At 46.4% G+C, this 22,468-nt stretch overlaps 2 protein-coding genes across 5 annotated transcripts in view; one reads left to right on the top strand and one right to left on the bottom strand.

Moving 5' to 3' along the window:
• Positions 1 to 5,675: 5,675 nt before the first annotated feature.
• On the bottom strand, positions 5,676 to 12,025 carry CYP17A1 (cytochrome P450 family 17 subfamily A member 1). Of its 3 annotated transcripts, none has more exons than XM_080642134.1 (8): positions 11,557 to 12,025; positions 9,904 to 10,042; positions 9,468 to 9,697; positions 8,745 to 8,831; positions 8,143 to 8,358; positions 7,406 to 7,575; positions 6,713 to 6,816; positions 5,676 to 6,251 (listed from the first exon to the last, which is right to left on the bottom strand). In XM_080642134.1, exons 1-8 carry the CDS (start codon positions 11,851 to 11,853, stop codon positions 5,968 to 5,970), a joined length of 1,527 nt encoding a protein of 508 aa, XP_080498260.1. In that variant the 5' UTR covers positions 11,854 to 12,025; the 3' UTR covers positions 5,676 to 5,967. The 3 variants fall into 3 exon arrangements, with proteins under 3 accessions (XP_080498260.1, XP_080498259.1, XP_080498261.1); XM_080642133.1 differs by having other exon boundaries at positions 5,683 to 6,335; positions 11,557 to 11,963; XM_080642135.1 differs by having other exon boundaries at positions 5,689 to 6,230; positions 11,557 to 11,963.
• Positions 12,026 to 21,037: 9,012 nt separating this feature from the next.
• The window catches only part of BORCS7 (BLOC-1 related complex subunit 7), a 38,114-nt gene continuing 36,683 nt past the window's right edge, over positions 21,038 to 22,468 (top strand). For both annotated transcript variants that reach the window (XR_013959067.1, XM_080642147.1), the window contains exon 1: positions 21,038 to 21,248. Coding sequence is in view for 1 of the 2 variants with exons in the window: in XM_080642147.1 (XP_080498273.1) it covers positions 21,111 to 21,248 (138 nt within the window). In the remaining variant the exon portion in view is untranslated. The remainder of the gene's footprint in view (positions 21,249 to 22,468) is intronic.

Below are 22,468 nucleotides of genomic sequence, written 5' to 3'. Positions count from 1 at the left end.
GCAGATATGCTCTAGACCTATATCTTTAGAAGACCTAATGGTTTAGAGAGGAAGAAAGGCACATAAACAGTTTTAGTAGCACATGGGAAAGTACCATGTGGTGCACAGGACACTGGAGGAGTATATGCCCACCTGGGGCTTCAGGACAGCCTTCCTGGAACAGACCTGAACTAAGCTTGCCAGGTGAAGAAAGGTGTAAAGGGAATTCCAGGCAAATGTTCAGTCTGTAGATTATTGAGTGCCCACTATGTGCCAGGTGCTGAAAAGTACAAAAAAAATAGTAGGTCTAAAACAGGAGAGTGTGAGTGTCATGTCTAAAGCTGGGAGCAGCCCTAGCTGGTTTGGTTCAGTGGATAGAGTGTCAGCCTGCAGACTGAAGGATCCTGGGTTTGATTCCAGTCAAGGGCACATGCCCGAGTTGCGGGCTTGATCCCCAGTAGGGTGCATGCAGGAGGCAGCCGATCAATGATTCTCTCATCATTGATGTGTCTGTCTCTCCCTCTCCCTTTCTCTCTGAAATCAATAAAAATATATATTTTTTAAAAAGCTAGGAGCAATTTAATCTTTCTAGATAATTGCATTCTGGGAAGTGACAGGAGATGAAGCTGGAGAGGTAAGCTAGTAATGAAAATAATTTAACTTGTCCATTGTTTCATTTGTTGACTTTACACAATGCTGGGTCTTGTGTAAGCATCTTACCTACTTTTTAAAATTTCAACCTCAAAATAGCCCTTTGAGGTATGGACTGTAATTATTCCTGCTTAATTAAAGGGATTCAGAGTTGTTGACTCACTTGTCCAAGATCACACAGCTAAGTGGTAGTCAGGATCTGAACCTACATCAGTTGACTCCAAAGCTCAGGCAATTCACTAGTCAGTGCGACAGTTGTAATGTTGGTGTCATGTGAAGAATTCATCTTTTCAAAGGTGTACTGAACAGGGGAGTAGCATGGTGAAGGTGAACCAGACACCAGTTCCCTAAATGCTACTTTATCCCCTTTTCTCCTCCGCCTTGCCTTATCATAAGCCCTCAGAGGCCCCCACGCCCAGCCAGGCTTCGCCAGCGGAGCCCCTCAGTGCTGCAACGGCCTCCTGCCTGGGATAGCGGTGGTGCCTGCTGCAGATCACTGTTCACTTCCACAGGGAAGTGTAACCTCTTGGAAACACGGTAAAATTGTCAGAGTTAAAGCTCTGGGTCTTTGTGGCTTTTCCTTGCAAGAGTGTTTTGGTCTTCCTCTGAGGAGATAAAGAGCTTTGGGTGGCTTGTGAGGGGGAGAAGAGGATGTTTGATCTGAAGTCACTCCTCACTTTGTACAAGCCAGCTCCTCACCACAGTTTAGCCTTCCACTGCACAAATCACCAAGAAGTCTCAAGAAACCAGCCCTGGAAAATGTAACAAACCACCTTCTGTGTGGGAGCCATGAAAAGTCTGTCCCTGGGCTCTCCACCCACTCCCCCACTGCCAGAGGAAGGTCCTAGGGGTCCTGTCCTGATGGACCATCTGGACACCCTGCCCCTCCTGACCAAGCCGGTGTCCTTTGGGAGGTTTGTATAAAGCCCTTAGGGAAGGACTTGTTTTGTGGATCTGGATATAGGCAGTGACAATGAAACCAGTGTTTATTGAGGCACCGACACTCTGAGGGTGATACACCTCAGTCACCCATGTTACAGATGAGAAAACTGAGGTTTTAGAAGTTCAAGTAAGTTGCCCATGGTCATTTGGTCTGTAAATGACAACACCAAACTTGCCTCCACAGCCTGACTTCTTATCTTCTGTAACTCCGGTTGGTGTGGAACTCACCTGCTCACACAGCCCTTTCTGCTTTTCATCCTCACCAGAGCCTCAGATAATGGGCAACACAGGTGGTAAGTTGCCCCACTGGACAGCTGAGGAAAGTGGGGTTCAAGAAGCTAGCAATGGGCCCAAGATCCAGGGCTAGGAAAACCAGAGAGTCTGGGGACTAGAACCTGGGTGACCAGGTCCTCGTTGGTCCTCTCCACCCCACTCTGCAATTGTCTTTCTGTCCTATAAAGTTGGATGTTTACACCCATAAGTATGACTGGTGAGAAGACTCCTCATTTGCTTCAGGTTTTGTGGTCACAAGAGGCCAACCAGAAAAATCATGCACTCTCATCCACCCACACTACACACCAAGGTTACCAGGGAAGAGGTCCTCCCCTCAGACTGGAAGCTGCTCTTCTAAAGGACAGGGCAGCTCATTTCTCCTAGGAGGGCCAACTCTTAGCTCACAAGAGCTGATTATTAAATTTTCAGGAATTTTACGAGCTGTAGTAAATGGTATTTACTATCCTATATAATAAAGATGTAATATGCAAATGGTCGTTATGCCGTGAAGCATAAGGACCAGATCATGGATCAGCAGGAGGATGGGGCAGCGAGCTACAAGCGGGCGGCAGAGAGCTACAGGAGTGGGCAGGGCAGCAAGCTATGAGGGGGTTGGGGGGAGCTACAGGAGGGCAGGGCAGTGGGTGGAGAGCTACTGGAGGGCGGCAATGAACTACTGGTGCACGAATTCGTGCACGGGGCTACTAGTATAATATACGTAATGATAAATAACAACACTACTGTGCATCTCTTCCCAACTCTCTGGTCCGTGACATCACATTGGTGGCTTGAAATCGGTCATGATGGGGTGTCCACATGTAACCAGCACACATGACACATCAGGGTTATTCCTCGCCACCAGCCCCAGAGCACTGGTTTTGTTCAGTGTTTGTTTATCATCACATCACTGGTTAAGAGTAGTCTGAGGCTGGAAAGGTGACTGACTGAGTTATTGGCAAAGACCTTCCAGCTTACCCAAAGATCTGGGCTTCCTTCTACACAAGGAGATGGAGTCTGTTTTTCACTGGACAAATTAGCCAGTTAAACTTAGAGCATTTAATTCAGTCCTCTTGTGTGACTAACCTACTTGTCAGGTGCCTTATGCAGGGTAAAGAACGTGAGAGGGCTCAGTCTTGAACTCCAGAGATGGAGGGGTAGACAGTGTCTCTTGGGGACACCACACCCATTTTAGGCCCAGGAAGGTGCTCCGATGCAGTCGGGATTTAGTACCAGGGAACAGAAGCCGAGGAGTAGGAGTCGCAAAACATGACCTGGAGGAGGGCTTCACTGAGATTCAGGTGGGAGGATTTAAGTAAGGGGTAAGAGGCCCTTCAGGCAGGGGAAGAGCAGTTGGGTAAGAATCAGAGTTCATGAAATCATTTCCTGAAAGGACACTGACTGAGCTTTGTACTCTCCCCAGTTAGACACCTGAGCCCTTCTGTGTGGACATGGGACAGGTAGGAGAGCACGGCCACTCCTCATCCTGCATCTTTAAAATTCTGGGTTCTGGTCCCAGCCCTGCTGCCTAATAGCTATGTGGCTTAGGGCAAGTCCCTCCCAAGCCCACCCCTCTGCTACCCCATTGGCCCTCAGTGTTGTCATCTTCAAATTGAAAGGTTAGTCTCATTTCCCTGCCATTCAGTGGTCTGATTCAACAGTTGGAGTAGATGTTTCCATCCCAGTAACACTCACCCACTGCTTCTATAGGGGACACAGACCCTCCGCTAGTTGTTTACCTGTTCATCACTAGCCTGCAAAATGCTTTTCAAATTTTGAGCAAATTTGGAATACTTAACTCTACTCCAACCCATCTAGCCTGGCACCGGAGTGGGGCAGGAGGGAGGGGATATCCAGTTTAACCCTTTCCCATTAGCTCACTGTGGTGTCCACATCTCTCCAAGCTGCTTGGGATGTGGGGCTGGGGTCAGCCACAGCGGCCCACAAACTCTCCTGTGGGCCCTTAAGCAAGGCCCTGGGGTCACTGGCCAGTGGTCAGGATTCAGTTGGGGGGACAGTAAGGAATGGTCTACTACCACTGGATTTACAAAGCTTGTGAAGGAAGAGGTAATGGCAAACCTTGTTCCTCCCTCCTTCCAAGGAATTCCTTGATTTCTTCCCTCTGAGAACTTGGCCAGGCATGGTCTCAGCCTTGCCCTGCTGGTCCTTCCAGAGCCCCTCCCCAGTCTGAAGGGAAGGACACGGTGTTGATGCTCTCACCCTGGTCTGGCTCACACCAGGGAGCTGGGATTGGGGCCTCTATCTAGGCTAAAGAGCAGGGTCAGTTTTTCCAGGGACATCTTTCACTTGCAGACTGGCCAGTGGCCAAGGTTTAAAAATGCTGGTTTCAAGGTTTGAAAAAGTCTGTGTTCCATTTTTTAAAAAATATGTTTTTATATTGATTTTAGAGAGGAAGGGAGACAAACATTGATGCCTCCTGCACGCCCCCTACTGGGGATCAAGCCTGCAGCCCTGTCAGTGTATGTGATGATGCTCAACCAACTGAGCCACATGGGCCAGGGCTGGGTTCCATTGTCTAGTGAGGCATTTATAGACTTCCTGGGGAGTGGGGAGCAGGGGCAGAGCCCGGCACTTTAGCAGAAGGCTGCCTTGGAAGCCCTGTCCTGGCAGTGTCTATTGGACAGGACAAGGAAAAGGAGAACTGCTGGTCACTGGGGACCAAGACAAGAATGATCCGTAGTGGTGGGTTGAGTTTGTGGATTACACACATTCCCCTCTAAGCCATAGCATTGAGGTACATTCAGCTGATGACTGTTTGCATCAAAGCAAACAAGATCCCTTGCTCTACTCTCAAAATATAACTCAATCCCACCACTTCTCACCATCTCCACTTGCTGTTGCCAGCACAGCAACCTTCTCCTCCTCCCTCCCTGCCACCACTCTCATCCCTCCACAGGTCAATCTCCACTCAGCAACTAGGATGATCTTTTTAAAATGTGAACCAGCCTAGCCTGTGTGCTTCAGTCGTTGAGCATCAACCTATGAACCAAGAGGTCACAGTTCAATTCCTGGTCAGGGCACATGCCTGGGTTGCGGGCTCGATCCACAGTAGGGGAGGCAGCCGATCAATGATTCATCATTGATGTTTCTATCTCTCTCACCCTCTCCCTTGCTCTCTGAAATCAGTTAAAAAAAATTATATATATATATATATATATATATATATATATATATATATATTATTGATTTTTTACGGAGAGGAAGGGAGAGGGATAGAGAGTTAGAAACATCGATGAGAGAGAAGCATCTATCAGCTGCCTCCTGCACACCCCCTACTGGGGATGTGCCCACAACCAAGGCACATGCCCTTGACTGGAATCGAACCTGGGACCCTTCAGTCCACAGGCCGATGCTCTATCCACTGAGCCAACCCAGTTAGGGCAAAAATACATTTTAAAACGTAAAATATGAACCAGACCTTTCCACTTACATGTTTAAACCCTGCAGTGGCTTCCTAGCACACTTGGGATAAAAACCTAGATTCCTTTCTGCTAATTTCAAAGGCTCCATGGGACCTGGCCCCTGTCTCCAGTCTGGCCTCATCAGGGACACTCTCCCCTTCATTTGCTCTGCTCTGCCCCAGCCACACTGAGCAAGTGGGCACTGTCCCCCACTTCTTCTGCACCTTCCCCTACCACTTGCTTACAGTAGCCACTCCCCACCTTTGCCATTCTCTTTTCAAATCACCATCACCTGGTATCATTGACTTCAGAGGACTTATGAGTCTCTGAAATGCTTATCTATTTGTTAGTTCTCATTAGAAATGTAAGCTTCAGGAGACCAGGGAGCTTGAGTGTCCAGGGACAGTGAGTGGCACTTAGGAGGTGCTTAATAAAATATTTATTGAAAGAATGAGTGAACAAATTAAATGAATAAGCTACTCAGGGCCCTTTTTCCTTTTTTTCAAAGGAGGGTAACAATGATAGTAAGGAATATAATAAGTTCAGGGACCTTCTTAAAAAAACCTATGCACATCACTGTCAGGGCTGCAGGGTGGAAAAGAAGGCAGAGTGGGCCCGGAGGAGGAGGAACGGCTGGGAAGGTGGAGTAACACCTCTCATTCTGTGCTGTGGGGCCACACAGGGTGGAGCGCTAGGCAGACTTCTAGGTGCTACCCTCACCCTGGGCTTCCTTCCAGGCCTTGCGAATCTTAATTTTCACTTTGTAAGAGTCGATCAGAAAGACCACATTGGGGATGCCCTCCAGGGAGGGCAGCTGCCCATCATCCGGGGCCTCCAGGTCGAACCTCTGCAGCATCCAGGACATGAAGAGGAAGAGCGCCTGGCGGGCCATGTTCTCCCCTACGCAGGAGCGGGGTCCTGCTCCAAAGGGCAAGTAGCTTGAGGATGGCGAGATGAGCTGGCTCCCTGTGGGGTCCAGGAAGCGCTCTGTGGGCATGGGGAATGCATCAGGCAGGGACCAGGGCTGGAGTAAGTAGAGGAGTGCCTCTGCCCTGACTGAGGACTCCCAACCTGAGGAGAGATACAGCCCTGCGCTCAGGTAGCCCCTGATCACACAGAGGAGATGAAATACTCAGGAAGGATAGAAAGGAGGGGTATCGACCCATGAAAAATGCCACCATCCAAAGGGAGAAGGGGCCCACTTCATGGGTCATATGCCTAGAAGGCTTCTTAGAGGAGAAGATTTGCAGTTGGTGGAAGGGGAAAGTAGGAAACGCAGCTGTGAAGAGGGTGTGTAAGTCTAGGTGGGATGGGGTGTCAGTAGTTCCATGTAATTGGAGGCAGGAGTTTGCTAATTGCCAACTTAGCAGAGGGGAAGTGCTGGAGTGGCAGAGCACAGAGACCAGGTTGGCTGCATGGCCTGGTGGCAGGACAGAACACAGACTCACCGGGCATGAACTGGTCGGGCCGGTGCCATTCCTTCTCATTGTGATGCAGTGCCCACAAATTGATGACAACATTTGTGCCCTTGTCAATGGCAAACTCGCCGATGCTGCCCGAGAGGGAAAGGAAAGGGGGTCTGGAATATTGTCCTCCCCCACCTGCTTAGCCACCTGCTCAGCCCTGGGTCTCCACTGTCCCCCAGCCTGGGGAAAGGAGCCTTCTACGCCCTCACGCCCACGCCCTCTTCTTTTTCTCAGCTTCTGCCAGATTCAGTACGAATCCAGCTCTTCTCCAGCACTCTCTTCCTGACATGCACTTATGTATCAACATTTGTATGTGGATATCTGCATCTGTCAGGGCCCATGCATATGCATTTCATGCTGGTGCACTGTGTCTGTGTTGTGGCTACTGGACTGAGTAGGAGCGTGGAGCACCAGTCTTCCATCGCAGACCCCATGTCCCCAGGACAGCAGGCAGCGTCTGAGGGAGGTCAGGTAGATCTGTGGGTCAGTCCTTGTGCTTTAGTGAGTGGTGGATACATTGATCAATAGGGTCATGATAAGAGGACTGACAGTCAGTGGTTGACTATAGGTGGATCAGCAAGGTGGGGGGCTGAGGGAGTGGAGGAGGGCCAGGTGGGCTGGCAAGCAGTGTTGAGTGCATCTTAGGGCTGGATGTTATTGGGCGGGAAGGCATACCTGGAGTCAACGATAGCCTTGTGGGGGATGAGCGTGGGGGCCACGGGGCGAATGCGAAGCACCTCCCGGATGGTGGCCTCCAGCAGCACGAGGTGGTTCCGGTCACTCACAGTTGGTGTGCGGCTGAAACCTACGTTCTGTTCAATCTCCTCCTGGATCTTCTTTTGCAGCTGGGGGCCAGAGAAGGGCGGATGTGACCAGAGTGCTTTTAAGTCCTGGAGAAGCAGGGACTTAGAAGAATCCTGTTGTCACATCTAGAAGAGCTGGCCCTTGCCCAGCCAATGTGGCTCAGTGGTTGAACATCAACCTATGGATCAGGAGGTCACGGGTTTGATTCCTGGTCAGGGCACATGCCCAGGTTGTGGGCTCTACTCCCAGTAGGAGGCGTGCAGGAGGCAACCAATCAATGATTCTCATTGTTGGTGCTTCGCTCTCTCCCTCTCTCTTCCTCTCTCTGAAATAAATAAAAACATTAAAAAAAAAGTAGAAGAGCTGGCTCAGACCCTTCCCCATGGTGGCTCTGCAGCTTAGACTTTCCTTCCGGAAGATGAGGCAGCTCCATCCTAGGGCCAGAGCCAACTACTGCGTGGTAAGGATGGAGGGAGCAGTCTAGTCATCTGCATAAAAGGCTTGGGGGTATTTCTCTTTCTCTCGCTCTCGCTCTCGCTCTCACTCTCGCCAGAGTTGCATCTGGCTGGATCAAGAGTGGTTGGGAACAGTAGTAAGGAGAAACCCACCTCAGGATTGTGCAGCAGGAAGGCCACAGTCCACTTCACCACAGAGGTGGTGGTCTCCAAACCGGCCCCGAAGATGTCCCCTATCGTGGCAAGAATGTGTCGATCTGAAAGCAGCTTTGAATCCTGGTCTGAGCCAGTGTTGTTATTGCTTGAGTTCATCTGGGCTTGAATCAGTATGTCCACCAAGTTAGTGACAGAGTTGTTGCTGAAGTTCTTCTGTTTGGGTAAAGTTGGGAAATGTGAGAAGGAAGGAGCCCCGTCTGCAGCACCCTACCATACTCCCATCCTAGACTGGAGATACAAAAGCTTCTTCTACTTGGAAGTGAGGGACCAGGGGAGTCTAATCAGGACCTATGAGTTTGTGGAGGTGAGGCAGCTCTAGGTCCTCTTTAAATTTGAGGTGGTGGATGGGACCCTTCTAGGATCCTCTTCAATTCCTCACTTCCCCACCCCTATTCATTAGTTAAGTCAGTTTTTATTGAGCACCTACTATGTGCCAGGTTCTCTGCTAGCTTCTGGCGATGCTATGGCATTGAAAATGGACCCCAACCCTGGTCTCATGATACTTTCAACCTGTCAATCTCTTCTGCACCATTACCTACCTTATGTTTTTCATAGATTTCAGTCAGCAACTCATTTCGTATTTTAGTACAATTCTTCATTGTTTCCAGGGCTTTGTTGGGGAAAATCTGGAAAACAGAAAGACATTTCAAATTCATCCCTCTTGCATTCTGCTTCTACAGCTACCAGAATCCTTCCTGGAGGTAGATCCTTGCCTTCTGTCCAACCCCAACCTTCCACCAAAATGGAAGGCAAGGTGGGAACACAGAGTGGGAAAGGCAGAGGTCTGGGTAGTCCTCAATCTCTCCAACCCCACCCCTTGTTTGGAATTGGTCTCCATTTCCCCCTCCCAAATCAATCAAACATCAAGCACTGATGTTTACTCAGTAGATAGGCTCTGTTGTGTGCTCAGCCTTTAACAGTAACATACACTTGAGTCTGAAGCCGTGGGCAAGTTTCTTAATTTCTCAAAGCCTGTATTCTCATCTGGGGATAATAAAACCTACCTCCAAGGGGAATGCCATGATTAATGCATGTAGAGTGCTCAATACTGGCATATGACAATAAATAAATATGATGCATTATTATGAGTATATCATGCATGTAGAGAAGCAGCCAGGTTTGAAGAGTTAGAGAAGATAGAGGTCACAGTGGCCAAGGTGGTCAAGAAAAAGGCGAGTCTGGCGCTGGGCAGTAGGAGGAAGAATTGGGGATGCTGTCAGGGTCTACTGGGATCCGAAGGTGGGGCCTGTTCTCATCCTTACCTTCAACTTAGGGAATATGTCTACTATACTGTTCTTGCCCAGAGACTCCATGATGCCATCATTGTATGTCTGTATGGTCTTCATTATGGGGTGTTCATTCTTGTAGGAGGTGTTGAAGCAGATCAAGCAGATTATTTTGGTCACCGCCAAGAAGAGAGGCAAGCCCAAATCTATGGACTGTCCGTTCTGGGTGGCCAGGAAATCACAAAACGAACTGATTTCCTGACATACTGAGGGGAGAGAGGAACAGGAGGCTGGGGAATTAAGCAGCATCCTCACCCATCTCTACCAGTTCCACCTTAGTCAGGGACAGGTAGCAGATGGCCACTAGATGGCAGCCGTAGCCTAGAAAACGCTAGATTGAACCATCCCTACTCCTTCTTTCTTCCCCAGCCCTCTTCTCCTTCCAGAGCCCTAGGGGTGGCAGGACACTTACAGATCTTCTCTAGCTTCAGGTTGCCATCCTTGAACAGGGCAAAGGTGGCCAGCACCAGCTTCCGATGCAGCTGCCAACCGGCACCATAGTCAGCAAAGGCAACACCCTTTTGCTTGTCTGACAGGATATCTAGAGTCGTCTTTGGAAAACAGGAAAGGTTGTAGGAGTTAGACACCACCCATCCATCCTTGCCCTGGGTCTCCTGTACCCATTCCCATGCCCTAAGGGATAAGGCAGTCACCCGCCATGCTGTGGGGCATCCCTGCTTCTCTTCATGACAGTGAGGCCTTGGTAGGTCAGGTCCTAAGCCCCTCTAACTCCCAATTCCATCAGTGAGAGAGAGAGAGAGAGAGAGAGAGAGAGAGAGAGAGAGAGAGAGAGAGGAAAAAGAAAGAACACTCAGAATGCAGGGGTTCTTGGGTTCTGTTTAATGACAGAGGACCTCAGGACCTCTCTTTTCTCATCCGTTTCTGACTGGGGAGGGCAGCTGTGGATGGGATAAGATCTCTGAATATGGGCCTGTCTTGGGGACAGGAGTGGGGATGGGGGGCTTGTAGAGAGTGAGGACTACCCAGACCCCTGCTTTGCCCTGGGCCCCCTGGGAAGTGCTAATGGCACCGAAGCTCATCTCCTTCTTGTGCACCCTTCCATTACAAGGCTATGTCCCCCCCCACAGGGCCACATCTGAGAGTGCAGATGTCTTGTCCACCCAGTCTAAACTTGGGTCAAACTATTTCTTCCCAGAGGCACCCCAAAAAGCACAAGGGTCCAAAGCCTCCACTCTGCCCTCCCCTGACCTGCAAACCCCAACTAACTAGCCTCCTCCTTCCTCTTTGCACTGAAGAGAAGAGCTCACTAAAGTTGGGAGGCAGGTAGTTGGCTAGCAAACCTGGCTGACCTGTCCAAGGGAAAACCAGTCAACACTTGGCCTGATCAAAGATGCATGGCTGGGGGGCTCTGCCTGGGTGTTCAGGGGAATACTCAGCAGCAGGGGGCTGGATGGGCGTTGGCAGTGTTTCTGGATGGTTAGCTCCCCATTCCCCCAGGAGCACCACCGAAAGCTCTGTAGGATGGAGCATCAGTATCTTAAAAATGCTACTGTGGGTCAGCCTCCCCCCACTTCTCCCCCCCGGCCCCCCGCTCCCATGAGCTGGAGCAGCTGGGGACAGCTCCAGAGAAACAGCAACCCCAGCCCTCCCAGAACAGGCAACCCTTTGCATCTTCCCCTAGAGGACAGTATCTACTATCCCCATTTTTCACATGAAGAGTAACATCCATAAAACTATTCTGCACTGGGCTAAGATATTTACATGCACAATCTCAGTTAATAGGGAAGTGTTAGGGTCCAAGAGATCATTATCCAGTTCCGGGATGAGATGACAGGAGTGAGGGCTCCCTGATCCCCTCAGGTCATTGCTCCCACCCCACTTCACCTCTGGGCAGCTCAGAAAATGAGGCCTTCCTTTAATTCTTCCTGCCTAGTTTAGAGGCTGGGTAGAACCTTGAGGGGTTGCTCCCCCACCCAGAGCCCTGATAGTCTGCTTTGGGGCAGAATTATAAGTTGTTTGGAGCTGAAAGGGTCATTCTAGGCATGGTCTTGGCCCAAGAACTGAACAAGGGTGGGAGAGAGGAGGGACAATGGGCCCTGCTTACCACTTTGGGCCGCCCGGAGAATTCCTTGCCCTTCTTGATAAGCACTTCCTTGGCCAGCTGGTGGTGGCCGATCATCACTGTAGTCTTGCTACCCATACGAAAGGAATAGATGGGGCCGTATTTTTCCTGCAGCTTGAAGAAGTTCACGTGCGGATGGCCATTTCTGGGAAGGAATGGCAGGCTGCCCACCAAGGGCAGGGATGGGAGGCTTTTGGGGTATTTGGCACCAGGGCTCTTTACCTTGGGCCAAAGAAAATAGGCTAGGGTGAGCAGCAAGAGAGCCAAGAGCTCCCACATGGTGGCCAGGCGCCGGCAGGCAGGATGGACAGCTCTGGAGTGGAAGAGCTGCAGCCACTCTAGGGTGCAAGGAGGCCTTTTTAAGGGCTGCCGTGATCTTCACCTTGACTTTGTGTTATCTCTTGCCTTGTGGAAGTTTATCTTGGAGTGCAGCCAGACCCGAACCCTCTCCCAGAATGGGGAAGGGAAGGGGGAGTGGAGGCCTCCTCAAGGGCTGGCTTAATTCCAGGGCAAACCTCCCAGGGAGGAGCAAAGTAAGGGGTGGATAGCTGGCCCCCCTCCCTATTCCCAGTGTGTGCCAGAAGCAAATGGTATCTGGGTCAGGAATCAGGTTTGGGGCATTCCATGCTGTAAAATCCAAATCACCAGACAAATGACTGCCAGAAACTGTCAAGGACATTTATCTAGTCTTACAATGTAACAGTTGAGGAAAGTGAGGCCTTAAAAGGTCAGACTGTACAAGTCACACAAGACATCAAGGCAAGAACTCAGATGTTCTGATTCGTATTTTGCTGTCCTTTCCAGAGGCAGTGAAGCCCTAAGGTTGAGAGCATGGACCCTAGAGTCAGATAAATTTGGGTTCAAGTCCTAGCTTGACCGCTTTCTAGCTATATGATGTTTTTTTAAAAAATTGGTTTTATTATATTCAAATATATGTAACAAAATTTACCGTTTTAATCATTGAAGGGTATAATTAAGAGTGTTAAATATACTCACAGGCTGTGTAGCCATCACCCCTATCTATTTTCAAAACATTTTTATCATCCCAAACAGAAGCCGTACCCACTAAGCAGCAACTCCCCACTTCCTCCTCCCCCAGCTCCTGGTAACCTCTAATCTACTTTGTCTCTATGAATATGTCTATTTCACATAAGCAAAATAATACTTTTCTGTGTGCCTGTGTGTGTGTGTCGGGGGGGCTTATTTCATCTAGCATAATGTTTTTGAGGTTCATCCATGTTGTAGCAGGCATCAAAACTTCATTCCTGTTTATGACTGAACAATATTACATTGTATCCATTCCAAATTGGGCAAAGCCTTGTAAGCCAGACTGCTTGGTTGCCCATAGGACCACTTATTCCATTGTATGGAATATTATCCATTCATTACTTGATGAACACTTAGGTTGTTTCCACCTTTTGGCTATTGAAAATAATGCTGCTATGGGTGTACAAGTATGTATTTAAATACCTGTTTTCAGTTCTTTTAGGTATATACCTAGAAGTGGAATTGCTGGATCACATGGTAATTTTATGTTAACTTAGCCTTTTTAATTTTTTTCCACCCTAGCCGGCTTGGCTCAGTGGCTAGAGCATTGGCCTGCGGACCGAAGGTTTCAATTCCGGTCAAGGATATGTACCTCAGTTGCAGACTCCTCCCCAGCCTTGGCCCTGGTCAGGGTGAATGCAGGAGGCAAAACCAATCGATGTGTTTCTCTCACATTGATATTTCTCTCTGTCTTTCCCTCTCTCTTCCACTCTCTCTAAAAATCAATGGAAAAATATCCTCAAGTGAGGATTAAAAAAAAATGTTTCCGTTTCCCCCTCTGGTAGTGGGAACAATAATGAAATCTACTTCTCGAGGGTTGTGATTCATTGAGATCATCCATGTAGAAGTGCTGCCTGGGATGAAGTAAGTGCTCATTCGATATTTACTGTTACCATTATTACACTAAAATGGGCCTCCTGGTTTTTCTGAGCTCTTACTAAATCTCCCTGATAGATACAAGTCTTCAGTGGCTCATCAGTATTTATCAATGATTTGATATTATCATATGAAGTCATAGCCACAAGGAGGTGAACATTCCTGGTGTCAGTCATCATAGAAGGGGTGGAACCTCAGACAGGCAACCAGGACTCAGGGAGTGAGGTTCACAAAGGATGTTCTGCCCCTCTCTGAGGATGACCTGCCGGTGTCTGTACTTTGAGGAATACAGACTAGTGTGATGGCTGCTGACACTGGGCAAGGCCTTGCAAGCCAGGCTGTCTGGTTGCCCACTGCTCCAAATGGTCAAATATGGCTCAGACATTTAGGACCACTTATGGTTGGAGGTATGGGTTGGGGTAGTCAGAGAAATCTTAATGAAAGAAAGGGGGTTTGAAGTAGGTCTTGAAGGAGCGTTAGGACTATTAGGCAGAGGCCTGGAGAGTGGGGGAGGAAGGCATTGCCAGAAGAGACCACAGCAGTCAAACACGTGGAGGCTGGAAGGGGCAGGATGTGCGTGGAATGGTAATGGTCCTGACTGCAGACATGAAGGAGGTGTGCTGTGGGGAATCCCTTAAGAATAAAATCTGACAGATAGATTGAATCAGGCCCTGGAGCCCTGAAATGGAAGGCTAGGGAAGATGAGGAGCTATTTTTTTGTATATTCTCTCTTTTTTTTCAATTACAGTTGGCATACATCATTATATTAGTTTCAGGAGTACACCCCAGTGATTAGACATTACATAGCTTACTAAGTGACCACCCCAATAAATCTCACACCCATTTGACACCATACATAGTTACATAATCATTAGAATATTATTGACTGTGTTTCCTATGCTGTACTTTGCATCCCCATGACTTTTCTGTAAAAACCAATTTGTACTTCTTAATCCCTTTACCTTTTTCACCCATCCCCCCAAACCCCTCTCCCATCTGGCAACCATCAAAATATTCTCTGGCCGAAACTGGTTTGGCTCAGTGGATAGAGCGTCGGCCTGCGGACTGAAGGGTCCCAGGTTCGATTCTGGTCAAGGGCATGTACCTTGGTTGCGGGCACATCCCCAGTGGGAGGTGTGCAGGAGGCAGCTGATGGATGTTTCTCTCTCATCGATGTTTCTAGCTCTCTATCCCTCTCCCTTCCTCTCTGTAAAATATCAATAAAAAAAAAATATTCTCTGTATTTATGAGTCTGTTTTTGCTCTTCTTGTTCGTTTCTTTTTTTAGATTCAGTTATTCATAGATATGTATTTATTACCACTTTATTGTTCATATTTTTTATCTTTTCTTCCCTTCTTTTTCTTCTTAAAGAAGATCTTTTAACATTTAAAAAAAATACATTTTTATTGATTTCAGAGAGGAAGGGAGAGGGAAAGAGAGATAGAAACATCAGTAATGAGAGAGAATCATTGATTGGTTGCCTCCTGCATACCCCACACTGGGGATCAAGCCTGCAACCCAGGTATGTACCCTGACCAGGAATCAAATCATGACCTCCTCATTCATAGGTCAAAGCTCAACCACCGAGCCATGCTGCTGGGCTAAATTTTTTTTTAAATATATTTTTTTATTGATTTCAGAGAGAGGGAGAAATAGAAATATCAATGAGTAAGAATCATTAATCAGCTGCCTCCTCCTGCACGCCCCCTAATGGGGATCGAGCCCACAACCCAGACATGTGCCTTTGACCGGAATTGAACTCGGGACCCTTCAGTCTGCAGGCCAATGGTTTATCCACTGAGCCAAACCGGCTAGGGCAGGCTACTGAGAGAGAGAGAGAGAGAGAGAGAGAGAGAGAGAGAGAGAGAGAGAGAAAGAGAAAGAGAGAAACATTGATGTGAAAGCAAGACATCAGTGGACTGCCTCCTGCACAACTCCTACCAGGGATCGAGCCCACAACCCAGCCATGTGCCTTGACCAGGAATTGAATCGGCAATCTTTCAGTGCATGGGACAATGCCCAACCAACTGAGTCACACTGACTAGGGCTATTTCATGTACTCTTTATAACAATTCTATGATAGGTGCTATTATTATCACCATCTTCATTTTTCAGATAAGGAAACAGGCAGAAGGACTTGCCCAAGGCCACAGAACTAGTCAGTGATGAAGCAAGGGGTTAAGCAGTCTAGAGTTCTGAGCTCTTAATAGCAATGCTATTCTGCTTCTCATAATATAGACTGAAAATTTCTTTATACGTACCTTTGAATAAATTATTCCAATTCTAAGAATTTAACCTGTAGATGACTCAGTTCGATATACAAATCATTTCAGCAATATTTATAATTTCCAGTAATAAATGCTGCATCAATAGGAGATTGGAATACAATCAGAAAAAGGAGGAAACACTTTATGTACTTTTTATGGCAAGATTTCCAAAATACATTAGGTTAAAAAAAAAAAAAAGCAAGAATGGTGTGTAGTAAATGCCTCCATTCTTCCCCCCAGAGAAGATATGTACTTTTTTGCTTGTCTGTGCATAAAATATCTCTGGAAGGGTACACAGGAAGCTTTATGAATTTGGTTGTCTATGGAAAAAATTGTTGGGAAGAAAAACTGTATAGATGTTGATGTAAACAAAATCAATTTTGTATCTGGAGTGCTCCGAGCTTTGACCAACACTGTCTTTAGCAAAGCATACCAAAGCTTTCCAAATGATGATTATCTGTGCTCCTTAAAATGTAGCCTTATATGTTATTGTTAGAAATAGCTGAAATGGTATAACAACTGAGATAAATATCAAATTGAAGTGTTGATTATAAACAATCATTTTTCACAAGACCAGCAGAAGGTACAGCCCCTGGCCTGTACTGCGTCCCTTGTCTTACCAATCATTAATATCTAAGTTACACTAAACAAAAAAAAGTATGTAACAGGGATCCGTTAGTGGAGAAAATTTTCACAAAACTGCTGGGTCATCTCTGCTCCAACCTGCATTCTTGTAAGTAAATTACCCTATAGTAAATGTTTTATATTCTATGGAGTTGCTTACTTCATTTGTTGGTCTTAAGATACTTTCTCATGGTGACCATTACACCTTTGCCCACCATTGCACAAGACTTTCCAGTGTACACCCTTTTTATACCTTTATAAAATTTTGAAGCACGTGAACACATTACCATTTCAAAGTTGGGTTAAAATTTTTAGAAAGAAAAAAGGAACAGAGGAACAGAGAGAAACTGTTTTAACTATATTAAATATTTTTTTGAAAAATTGAGCCCTCCACCTATACCGTTAACTTTGTTCTCTCATACCTCCCACAGATTTTGTTTCCTCTTGCATCTTCAACGTGTCCTCTCTATTCGCTTCTTCTCCTCAGCTGACATATACACTCAAGACTTTTATCCCACATGAAATTTTAAAATCCTGACTTTAAATTCCCCTCTAATTTCCCTTTAATTTCTCTCCTATTTTCAATCAGATTTCTTGGTGAAATAATGTAATGGACACTTGTGTCTCTATCTTATTTCCCATTCATTGTAACTCATTGCAGTTTGGCCTTTGACCCCACCACACTATTGGTACTTCTATTAATTACATCAGCAATGACCTTCATATTGCTAAATCCATTGGGTGGATGTCTTTCAGACCTTCTCTTATAAAAGCTCTCCATTAGCATTATTGAGGACTTCTATCTTCTTTAAACCCTCTAATATGAAATATCATGTAGCTCTGGATTCTTTGTAATTCTTTTGTTTTTCTTCTCGTTCCCTCTGTCATCTTGTGTATGTCAAGTCTGTCCTTGGCCCTTCTCCATCTACATTCTTCTTGGCTGATCTCACCCCTCTCAAGGTTTTAACTATCACCAATATTCAACAACCTTTAACAAATAGGTACTGCTCGTTACCCTTGCAGAGTTTAGAAATGGATGACCCTTAAACTAGAGACATTAATCATTGCCCCTATACTCATTTGACTGTAAAGCTCTCTTTGCTTTCCTGCAACCTCTAGTCTCCTTGACCTCCCCAGTATCCAGCTTTGTCTCTTCCTCTCCCAGGTTTGTCTCCTCCACTAGGCTCTGCTTGAATTTCCCTTCCCTGTGAAACTTTATTCAGGCAGTAAGCTGGAGAAGTTACTGGACTCATCTCATTTGTTCCCCATGTCTCAGAGATCACTAGCCTTTATTGTCTGATGCCTAGTGTATTTAAAAAATGGTTATGTCATATATTTTATCTTATTTATATAGTTGTTTCAGGTGTGAGGAAATCCAATTGTTTTTTACTCCATCTTAGCCAAAAGCAGGAGTCTTATCAGAACATGAAGATATTTTACACTTATCCAAGTAAGTTTCATACTTGTTTTCTCTGAGCTTTCAGCCAAAATTGGGCAGCACTGCAGTTACCTGACTCAGATGATTAGTATTAATTAGCTACAAATCAACTGGATAACTGACATTTATAGACTATTTCAATTCACAACAACAAAATACTCATTCTTCTCTAGCTCACATGAAACATTCACCAAGATAGACTATATTCTGAGCCATACAACACACTTCAACAAAAATCATACAAAATATGTTCTCAGACCACGTAATAACAAACCAATAAGAGAAAGATAGCTGGGAAAATCCCAAGATATTGGAAATTAAATGAAACACTTCGAAATAACACATGAGTCAAAGAATAAATCTTAAGCAAAATTCAAGAAATATGTTGAATTAAATAAAAATGAAAATACAACTTATTAAAATTTGTGGGATACAGTGAAAGTAGTAATTAGAGGGAAATTTATAGCATTGAATACATAAAACATCTAAAATCAATACTCTAAATTTCCACCATAGGAAACTAGAGGAAGAAAAGCAATATAAACCTAAATTAAACAGAAAGAAAGAATAAAAATCAATAAAATTTAAAACAGGAAAGCAATAGAGAAAATTAACAAAACTGAAAGCTGGTTCTTTAAAAGATCAATAAGCCCTGGCCAGTGTGGCTCAGTTGGTTGGGTGTGGTCCCATGCACTGAGAGGTAGCCCTTTCAATTCCTGGTCAGGGCTTGATCCCCAGTAGGGGGTGTACAGGAGGCAGCCAACAGATGTTCTGCTCTCCATTTCTCTCTCTCTCTCAAAAAAGTCAATAAAAACATTAAAAAAATAAATAAAAGAATGTAGTCATTGCACATAAATTATCCTATCTAATAAAAGAGTAATATGCAGATTGACCATCACTCCAACACACAAGATGGCTGCCCCCATGTGGTCAAAGATGGCTGTCCCCATGTGGACACAAGATGGAAGCCACAAGATGTCCAGCAGGGAAGGGCAATTGGGAGGGATCAGGCCTGCAAGGGAGGGCAGTTGGGGGCGATCAAGCCTGCAGGCGAGGGCAGTTAGGGGTGACCAGGCCGGCAGAGGAGGGAAGTTGGGGGGACCAGGCCTGCAGGGGAGGGCAGTTAGGAGTGACCAGGCCTGCAGAAGAGGACAGTTAGGGGTGACCAGGCCTGCAGGGAAGGGCAGTTGGGGGGGAACCAGGCCTGCAGGGGAGAGAAGTTGGGGGGGGGGACAAGGCCTGCAGGGGAGGGCAGTTAGGGGTGACTAGGCCTGCAGGGGAGGGCAGTTAGGGGTGACTAGGCCTGCAGGGGAGGGCAGTTAGGGGTGACCAGGCCTGCAGGGGAGGGCAGTTAGGGGTGACTAGGCCTGCAGGGGAGGGCAGTTAGGGGTGACCAGGCCTGCAGGGGAGGGCAGTTAGGGGCAAACAGGCTGGCAGGGGGAGCAGTTAGGCATCAATCAGGCTGGCAGGGGAGTGGTTAGGGGGTGATCAGGCTGGCAGGCAGAAGCGGTTAGGGGCAATCAGGAAGGCAGGCAGGGGAGCAGTTGGGAGCCAGCAGTCCTGGATTGTGAGAGGGATGTCTGACTGCCTGTTTAGGCCCGATTCTACTGGGATCCTACCGGGATCGGGCCTAAACAGGCAGTTGGACATCCCTCGAGGGGTCCCAGATTGGAGAGGGTGCAGGCTGGGCTGAGGGACACCCTCCCCCACATGCATGAATTTCATGCACTGGGCCTCTAGTAACTTAATAAAGTTGCTTAAGAACAAGAGTTAAATGAAAGAATAAACAGAAACATGAATCTAGGCATTTGGAAGAAAGTAATGTTGATACTTGGTAAAGGTGATTTTAAAAAATCTATTTCAGAGAGGGGAGAGGGAGAGAGAAACATCAATGATGAGAGAGGATCATTACATAATTGGCTGCTCCTGCATGCCCCCTACTGGCGATTGAGCAGCAACCCCAGCACATAAATCTAATGGTGTCCTGGTTCATAGGTTGATGCTCAACCACTGAGTCACACCAGTGGGGCTGAGTAAAGGTGATTTTTAACAAAATTTGTAATATGCCATTCTCATTCTCTTGTGCATTAGCTAAAAAAGAAACAGAAATACATGAAACATTTCAGGTACTATTTTCCAAGGTGATAATCAGTTTGCTTTTAATAGAACAAAGAGGTCATTTATCATTAAGAATGACTAGTGGAGCCCAGCCAGCATGGCTCAGTGGTTGAGTATCGACCTATGAACCAGGAGATCACAGTTTGATTCCCCATCAGGGCACATGCCTGGGTTGTGGGCTCCATCCCCAGTGGGGGGGGGGGGGGGCGGGAGGGGGGGTGGAAACGGTGTGCAGAGGAGGCCAATCAGTGATTCTCTCATCATTGATGTTTCTCTTTCCCTCTCCCTTCCTCTCTGAAATCAATAAAATATATATATATATTTTTTAAAAAATGACTAGTGGAGGAGTCCTAGTCGGTTTTGCCCAGGAGTTAGAGCTTGGGTCCAAGGACTGAAGGGTCAAGGGTTCATTCCAGATGGGTTGCAGGCTCCATCCCCAGCCCCACTTGGGACACCTGTGGGAGACAAGCAAAGGACATCGATGTTTCTCTCTGTCTCTCCCTCTCCCACTCTCCCGAAAATATCCTTGGGTGAGGGTTAAAAAAAACAACAAAAACTAGTTAGTGGTGCTGATAATTTTTTACATTTATTGGCCATTTACTTTTTTAAAAATTGCCTGTTTGTGAACTTTGCCAATTTTTCTATTGGGTTGTTCCTGTTTACAGGCCTCATCAGCCTGGGAGCTCCTTGGAGACAAGGACTGTATGTATCTCAGTTCTTTCTCTATCCTCAGCCCAGCACAGTGTTTGTATTTCGTTCACAAATACAAACACTGTGTTGTTAAAGAGAACTGAATGATCTTAATTTATTCTCGTAACCCTTTGGAGATTTTAACATTTTTATTTTACTGATGAGGAACACACGACGCAGAGGTTGAGTAATTTGCAGTCACACAAATGGCACAATTGGGATTGTAATCAGGTCTTCTGATTTTAAACCACGAATTTACTGAAACTGTCCTTCATTTCCTCCAGAGATGTTTGCTCGGGACCTGTCTTCTTTCGGGTATCAACTGAGTACTTTAAATGAATGTAAAGTTAGCCAAGATTAACCTCTGCTAGGCACAATGCATCCCTTCCTTGCCTCCTCTTTTCCTTCCGCTTTGCGGCTCTTTTGGCCCCGGCGACTCGCCATCGCCCGTGCGGAGACGTTCAGTAGCTGAGGTGATGGCGACTGGGACGCCAGATTCGCAGGCGCGATTCGGGCAGTCCGTGAAGGGGCTTCTCACGGAGAAGGTGAACACCTGCGGTACAGACGTAATCGCCCTCACTAAGCAGGTGCTGAAGGGCTCGCGGAGCTCCGAGGTGAGCTGCGGTACACCCACCGGGCCTCGTGCCCCCGGGACTCCGGGCTTTCAAAGCTGTGGAAAGGGGGTCGTGTTGCATCCTGGGAATAGTAGGCTCTGAGTTGTGGCGGCCAGGAGAGCTCGTCCGCGGAGGGCAAGTGTTGCATTCTGGGATGTGTAGTGTTGAGGAGGACCAGCGGTGTAGGAGGGGGAAGGAATGAGATGATGCGGATCTGTGTTTCAAAAAGCGGCGATGGTCGCAGGATGGGGGCGGGAGAGTAGTCTACCAATTCCTCATTTATTTCTCCGGGTTGTCTCTGTCTCTTCCGGCCCCCAAATTCCGCATGGCTTTGCCTTCAACATCCCAGATGTCTTCCATCTTTTGTGCATCCCCTGTTTATGGACTCATTCTTTTCTGATTTGTCTTACTGGGCACATTCTTGGGTTTCTGTGTCTCATTTATTTATTTATTTATTTATTTATTTATTTATTTATTTACTTTTCCTTTTTAAAAAGTTTTTGTCATAAATATTTCTTTATTTTTTATGGTTAAAATTTTAATAATTTTCTTTATTTTTATATATCTTTAACAGTAGCATACTTTATTAAAAGAAACACTGGAAATATGGATTCTTTTTGAGAAATAATCTTCAACTTCACTGACAGGTATCATGGAGAAACCAGATTTCTACACCAACTAATGGAAACATAACCACTGATGAGTCTAGTTCCAAACCCCAAAAAAGGACATACACACACGTGTTAGGACTGATTCTTTCATTCAGTTAAAACATTCCATTGCTGAACTATATTTGCTACTGAAATTCTAAAAATGCTCATTTTCCTGGATATTCTATTTTGTCAAAAGACTTAGTATTTATTATGTTATTTACATTAATTGACATTTACAAAGAGTGGAGAGATCAGAGAGACAATACTCTATAGTATTAAGACCTTTATCTCTCTCTCTTTTTTTAACTTTTTGAAAAAATGTGCCTGGATAGGTAATCGAACCATGACCTCTTGGTTCATAGGTCGACGCTCAAACACCCAGCCACACCAGTTGGGCAAGACCTTTGTCTCTCTCTTTTTTTTTTTTTTATATTTTATTGATTTTTTACAGAGAGGAAGGGAGAGGGATAGAGAGCTAGAAACATCGATGAGAGAGAAACATCGATCAGCTGCCTCCTGCACACCCCCCACTGGGGACATGCCCGCAACCAAGGTACATGCCCTTGA

Source organism: Plecotus auritus (genome assembly GCF_963455305.1).
Source record: "Plecotus auritus genome assembly, chromosome: 9".
NCBI lineage: Eukaryota > Metazoa > Chordata > Mammalia > Chiroptera > Vespertilionidae > Plecotus > Plecotus auritus.
The sequence above is the reverse complement of the archived record's forward strand: the minus strand, read 5'-3'. Positions and strand labels throughout refer to the sequence as shown.